Here is a 6,777-nt window from a genome sequence, read left to right on the forward strand (position 1 = left end):
GGGAATTTGGGGTACAAAGGGGCAGTTCTGTGCTCTGGTGGGTGTCAGGGGCACCTGTGTGCTGTGAGGGTGGTGTCACCTGTGCAGGGCTGGATCCCAGCAGGACTGACAGCGGTGGGACAGTAAATTGTCACCTCCCTGTGTCACCTCCCTGTGTCACCTCAGCAGGGCATGGAAAGGCTTCAAATTCTACCCTGCTACTGCTCTGCCTCTGCACAAACTCCAGCTCCAGGGCATTTTCCTAATGGTAAAGTCCAGCTGCTGTATGAGGAATAATTAATAATTTAATTGGAATTTTTAAAGGGCAGCAAGATTCATAACTAAAGGTGCAGAGTGAGGCAGCACTGCCAGAGCCCTCCTGTCACCCTGAGTGTGAAATCTGCCATGTGTAACTGCTCCAGTTCCTTTCCTACACATTCATAGGAAAATGCTGCAGGAACAGGAACAAGTGTGAAATTCTTCCTGCCCAATAACCTGACCAGAACTTTTCCTCCCAAGCAGGATGCCTGTGTGCCCTTTGATGCTGCAAGCACAGAGTCCTTGCAGAAATGCTGCAATTAGTGAGGCAGTAAAGAGAGCAGAAGCATGGATGTGGTATGGTCAGGCAGGCTGGGGGAAAGTGCCCATTAGGACACTGAAGGCAGAAAAGTTGTAGCTGTTGATGTAAAATGACCAATTGCCCAAACATGGTTAACCAAAAGGACTCAAAAGAGCTTATATTTAATACATAATTAAAATGTCTGCTGTCAATGGTGCCTTTCACCCCTAGAGCTCCCAGAGTGCTCCATAAACTCCACACTTGCACTGTCACTGCTGTCCAGCCCCAGATTTAGGGAAAATGTCCCAGATGGGCCCAAATTCCTCAGTGAAGATCCTTGAGGATCCTCAGGGGTCTGCAGGCTGGGGGGATGGACACTGCCCTGAGCAGGGACACAGGGACCTGCAGAAGGGGACACCAGGACCTCAGTGGGGTCTGGAGAAAATCTCAGCCTCAGAGCAATACCTGAATGGTTTTATTTATGCTCTTAAGCATCAACAATTAAAAACCTGGTCTGGGTTTCTTTTAGAAGAAACAAACTGCTGAGCTATATTTAGCTCAGAACTCTCCTGCTAGCAAGAAGTGTGGCTGTAAATAATTGTATTCCTAAAGGAAAAAATGAGGAAGTTGAGGACGGAGGTTACCCCTGGGCACAGGTCAGTGAGGAAGGTGTGTGCTCACCCCAAATCCCCTCCTGGGCTGGATCAGGCCAGGGGAAGGTGACAAGGATCCTGCTCACGTCAGAGGAAAACCACGATCACTAAATAACAAAATGAAATTAAGATGTACAAACCTGCTGTCAGGCTGTGGCTTTGGAAGGGTCCTACTCTTCTTGTGGTTCATCAGCTGCTTGAGCTTCCCTGGAAGGGTTTGAGCCCTGGAGGCTGCTTAAATTCACATGTCACCACCTTCCCCTCCAGCACTGATAGCGGCCAGCTGCGCTCTCAGGAGTTTTTTGGTAAGGGATATTTTTCAACATTGCTAAAAGTGCATTTGTAATAACAGCAACGCTCTGCAAAACCATCCCAAAGCAGAGCTGGCTGCTCTCCTCAGCACTCAGATGGGATGCAGAGAAGGGAGAGGGACAAAGCAGTGTTTGAGTTGTGATTTTCACAGAGTTCAAATGCCTGAATGGTGGAAAGTATGTACCTAAATGGTGTGTAAAATTGTTACGGGAATTAGGGAGAGCCACACCATGACAAGCAGGGCTCTCTAACATGGAAACATTGGAAACCTTTTAAATCAGACAAATAAATTCTCCCTATCAGGAGTCCAGAAGAAGAACACAGGGCCTAGAATAAGACCCAGGCCCTGCATTTCACAGACCCACCAGCTCAGCCCTGCTGCTGCACTTTTGCTCTGATTTGCTTTCAAACACTTTATTCTTGGTTTTGTTCTTTCCAAGATAACCCAGCTGAAAATTGAGAACAACCCCTTTGCCAAGGGCTTCCGGGGCAGCGACGACAGCGACCTGCGCGTGGCTCGGCTCCAGAGGTACCTCCCTCCCTCCCTCCTTCCTCTTCCTCCTCTTCCTCCTCACACCTGCAGCTCCTGGGCAAGCAGCAGGCCGTGCCAGAGTGTGTGCTGGTGCCTCAGTGGCACTGATGTCCCTCAGAAGCCCCTCCTGACACACTCTGTGCTGTCAGCCCTGCCCACACCCAGCGCACGCGATGAGTTCATCGTCTGAAGCAAAGGGGGTGAAGTCACTGCCTGGAGATGCTCTGGGGGAGCCAAAACAAGATTTCCTCACTCTGCTGATGAAATTCTGATGATGCTGATCTCTGCCTAACCAGCCTTCATTTTTCTCACCTCTTCCAGCAAAGAATATCCAGTAATTTCCAAAAGCATCATGAGGCAGAGGTTGGTGTCCAGCCACGGCCAGCTGTCAGCAAAGCCAGATGTGAACCCACTCCATGGGAATCACCAGAGCCTGCAGCATTATCAGTATGAGAATGGTGCTCACATGCAGTTTGCAGCTTCAGATACTCAAGATCTGCCACTCAACACCTTCACAGCACAGAGAGATTCAGGGCTCTTCTACCATTGTCTAAAAAGAAGAGGTAACTAAAAAACTCGAGTTCACAGCTAAAAAAATATCACAGAAAATGAACCTGAGACCGTGAGTTTGGTTTGGATTGGTCTCTTGGGCCTTGATCTTCAACAATACTGCTGTGATTGGAGTGTTTTGGAGGTCAGGGGCAAGAGCTGCTGTTTGGAGCAGTTTTTAGTGGGTTTGTCCCATAGAAGGTAAATTCAGACTCTGAGACAGAGCTGAAACAATTAATTAGAATGTGTAATTCAAATGGCACAGAGCTTCAGTGGAAATTATCCATTGTTAGGATCAGCTGAATGGAGAATTGTTTGCAGGAAGCCATTAGCATTACCAAAATTCTACACTTTCCAAGGCAAAGCCATGAGCAATCCCCTCAGTGTCTGCAGAGCAGTGGGACTGTGGGAGCTTGGTATGAGCAGCCCTTTCCTCTCATCCACTAATTCTCAAATTTAACTGAGCTGTGACTGCATTCTCTTCCTTTTAGTCCAGCATCAGATGAGATCATGGCATGTTTTAAGTTAAATGGAAAAATTTTGCACAGAAGAAAAAAATCCTTCTATTTGCATGTCTCACTGCTTGCTAATTTATTTAAGCTGGGAGAATCCTCTGATCATGGCTAAATGAAGAATCTAACAGCACCAGTAATGAGGGCTGCAAGGCAAATGTGTAATTTTAGCAGATGTTTAATGTGCAGATGAATTCACTAATTCATGCAGAGAATATTCCTAATAAATAACAGAAAGCTGCTGGGGAGCAGGGCTGTGGTCCTCCCAGGAGGAGAGGGGCTGTGCAGAGCTGAGCGAGGGCTGCTCACTGGGAAAGGGCTCCTTTATCTGGAAATATTCCTGCAGCTTTTGACGTGAATATCTGGGCAATGTAGAGCCAATTCTGCAGTGACAGGAAGGCAGGCTGTGATAAGAGACTTTAAGAGACTTCTTGAGTTTGTCAGGAGGAACCGTGCGGGTGTCAGGGCCCTCCTTATCTGGATGAACGTGGAGTAATCCCTGATGTGAGAAGAGTCCCTCACTTAAGCTGACAAATGTCACCGCAGCGCTTTGAGGCCGGGGAGGATTAGCCTGACATTTGCAGCACAATGTCGTTTTGATGTTGTACATTGTTTTCCCAAAGTAAGATGGTTGAACTGGATTAAGCTGAGAGAGGGCACCGCTTTAGTGCAATGACCGCGGCCTCCGAGGGCACTCCCCGGCCACACCGCTGCTCAGCGTGAATGAATTTCTCTTGCAGAAAGCGCTCGGCACCTGGACCTGCCCTGCAAACGCTCCTACCTGGACGCCTCGTCCTCGGTGGGGGACGATCACTATTTCCGCTCGCCGCCGCCCTACGAGCAGCAGATGCTGAGCCCGTCCTACTGCGGCGAGGTGGCCCCCAGGGAGGCCTGCATGTACTCTGGCTCCGGCGCCGACATCGCCGCCGTCTCGGCCGTCGACGATTTGCCGCCGCCGCCGCCGCCGCTGAGCTGCAACATGTGGACTTCAGTCGCACCTTACAGCGGCTACAGCGTGCAGACCATGGACACTGTGCCCTACCAGCCCTTCCCGCCGCATTTCCCCGCCGCGCCCATGATGCCGCGGCTGCCGCCGGCCATGGCGGGCCAGGCCTCGCAGCCGCCGGGGAACGGCCCCTTCAGCGTCTACAACCAGCTGGGCCCGGCCCCGGGCCGGGAGCGCGGCCCCGCCGCCGCCTTCCCCAGGGAGCGGGGACACCCGGCCGTGTGCGAGCGGAAAGCGCCGTCCCCGCACCTGAACGCGGCCAACGAGTTCCTGTACTCGCAGGGCTTCTCGCTGGCCCGGGAGTCGTCGCTGCAGTACCATTCAGGGATGGGCGCTGTGGAGAACTGGACCGACGGGTGACCCCCGAGGCCGCAGCCGCCCTTGTGCTCCGGGACAGTGCAGGCAGCGTCGATACCTGTGGGTAACTTGCACTTCGCTGAGACACATGTGCATTTCCAGAGGGATCTGTGTGCGTGAAGAGCTCGTATCTTCAGGCACACACAGAGTTCCGTCTCCTGTCTCAGTGGGCTGGATTCATCAGGCTCTCAGTGACTCCCAAATAAATTCATTCTCGTGTCTTCATGCAGTAGGAACCATCCTCATGACTAACGAGTGACGTAGCTAGTCATGTTCTTTTGCTTGTAATGTCAAACATCCGTGAGCAAATTTTGGCTATTTGGGAAAAATACGAGCTTCACTTTTACGGTCCTTGGCTCACGAAGCCGCAGCTCCCAAAGCTCCGAGGAAATCCCCGCTCGATCGGTCGCGCAGCTCAAGGACTGCCGCGGCAGCGCCTCTTTAGCCCTTTGGATCCCTGGAGATTCCAAAGGGATCCAAATTCCCGAGGGATTTGTTCCCTGGCAGCGCGGGAGCGGCGGGCCGGGCCCGAGCAGGCCCCGATGCACAAATGTCTCCTTTGCCCCCACAGCGGCATCGGGCGTGGCTGGGGGAAGCGAAGAAGTGAAGAGTTAAGTCCGAGGCCAAACAGCAAATTAATTAATTAATTGCAGCGTTAGGAACAGACCCAGTGTCTTCAGACTCCCATCCCTTGATTGAATCACATTTGCTTATTGCAATATATTTATGAAGTTTAAGCTTAAAAGTCGCTAATACTTTCCAGAACCAATTTCTGTAGTTGCTGGTCCTTGATTTCTTTCGTATTCAGCTGAAACGTGCCTTTTGTGCTATGTTCTTTTCTTTTGCAGCTAACTCAGATTGTCTTCAGCCTGAAGGAGGCCTAGAGGAATATTTTCCCAATGGTGGGGTGAGGAGGGAGGAGCTCCCGTGCCCCGCCAGGCTTTACAGTGTACAGATCTTTGCAGAGCAGGTGAAATCTGTGAGCAGAGCATTCATGGAAGGCCCAGGGCCACTCCTGGCAGTGCCCTCTGTGTCCCTGCGGTTCCATCGCAGGCGGGGTTTGATCATCTCAGCCCCGGTGGCGCTGGCAGGAGCTGTGACACCAAATTCCCTTTGTCCTCAGCCACAAAGGCCCTGAGCCCCGGGCTGTGCATGGGTGACACTGCGGTGACACCGAACAGCTCCATGTTCCACCTTTGGTCATCGCACAGAGGGGTTTTGTGTCATTGCTTCCCAAAGAGGCAAAGGCAGAGAGCTGAAATGCGCGTTTGGGAGTGGGGAGGTGCTTCTGTGCTTTGGTGAATCCACCCCAGGAGGAGCCCCAGGGATGGGGCTGTGCCAGCCCCGAGGGCACATTCCAACCAGGACAGTCCCTGCAGCCACTCAGCAGAATTCCTCTGTGGCTGGTGGGGATTTTGTAACCAGATTTTGGAAATCACTACAATTTTTGCATGCTCAATAGCTATTTATATACATATATATTTTATATATATATATATATATAAAATTATATATATCACAAATGCAGGCCACGTGTCCAATTCAGCTTTGCTTTTAATGAATGAAATACTTAATAAAAATGAATGTTGCAAAGGGGTTTTTTTTTTTTTTGGAAAGACATCTATTTAAATTTTTTTTATTACACACCTTTGATGTAAAAACTAAGAATTGGTTAGACAAAAAAACCATATATACTACAGATAAATCTTTATTAGAAACCACATTAGATACAGGTGGTATGGAATTTTTAAATGTTTGTTACATAGCATGGACATTTTATTTTACATATCAGAACATAAAGTCGTTTTACTACTACAAGCTGTCTCTGGGTGCATTTCAATAATTAGTATAAAAATGTTCCATGGTGAATTAAGATGTCTTGTCTCTCTTCTGTCTCCTGCTGCCGGGCTACACCACCCTCCCCTTCCCACCTGGCCCTTTCTCACCATCCCAAAGCTCCACCATGGGCTTTTTGGTGCCCTTGGGTTTATTTGGGATTTTCCAGGTGTTTCTTTGTTTAGGGCACACCTGAGTGGATCTGAGCTCTGAGTTAAAGCAGCCTCTGGTGCCCAGAGCTGCAGTGCCAGGGACGGGGCTGAAGAATGAAAGGGAGGAGGAGGAGGAGGAGGAGGAGGAGGAGGAGGAGGGGTCTGGGGGTGTCACTGCCTGCAGGCTCAGTTCATTTCTCACCGTGACCCTGCATCAACACTGAGCTGACAAATGGACCCAGAAATGAGTGGGGTCAGCAGCCCAGGCTGCACAGGAAAGTCTGCCTGGATCTTCTGCCTGTTTTACAAAGGTAACCAACACAATTCCAA

The 6,777-nt window shown here is 50.3% G+C and overlaps 1 protein-coding gene across 1 annotated transcript in view; it reads left to right on the forward strand.

Moving 5' to 3' along the window:
* Positions 1-6,064, forward strand: part of TBX4 (T-box transcription factor 4) — a 34,777-nt gene extending 28,713 nt beyond the window's left edge. Inside the window, exons 10-12 of the mRNA XM_074557306.1 lie at positions 1,944-2,032; positions 2,357-2,598; positions 3,837-6,064. Coding sequence (XP_074413407.1) covers positions 1,944-2,032; positions 2,357-2,598; positions 3,837-4,462 — 957 coding nt within the window. The 3' untranslated portion in view covers positions 4,463-6,064. The remainder of the gene's footprint in view (positions 1-1,943; positions 2,033-2,356; positions 2,599-3,836) is intronic.
* Positions 6,065-6,777: the final 713 nt, after the last annotated feature.

Source organism: Zonotrichia albicollis, chromosome 22 (assembly GCF_047830755.1).
Source record: "Zonotrichia albicollis isolate bZonAlb1 chromosome 22, bZonAlb1.hap1, whole genome shotgun sequence".
Taxonomy (NCBI): Eukaryota; Metazoa; Chordata; class Aves; order Passeriformes; family Passerellidae; genus Zonotrichia; species Zonotrichia albicollis.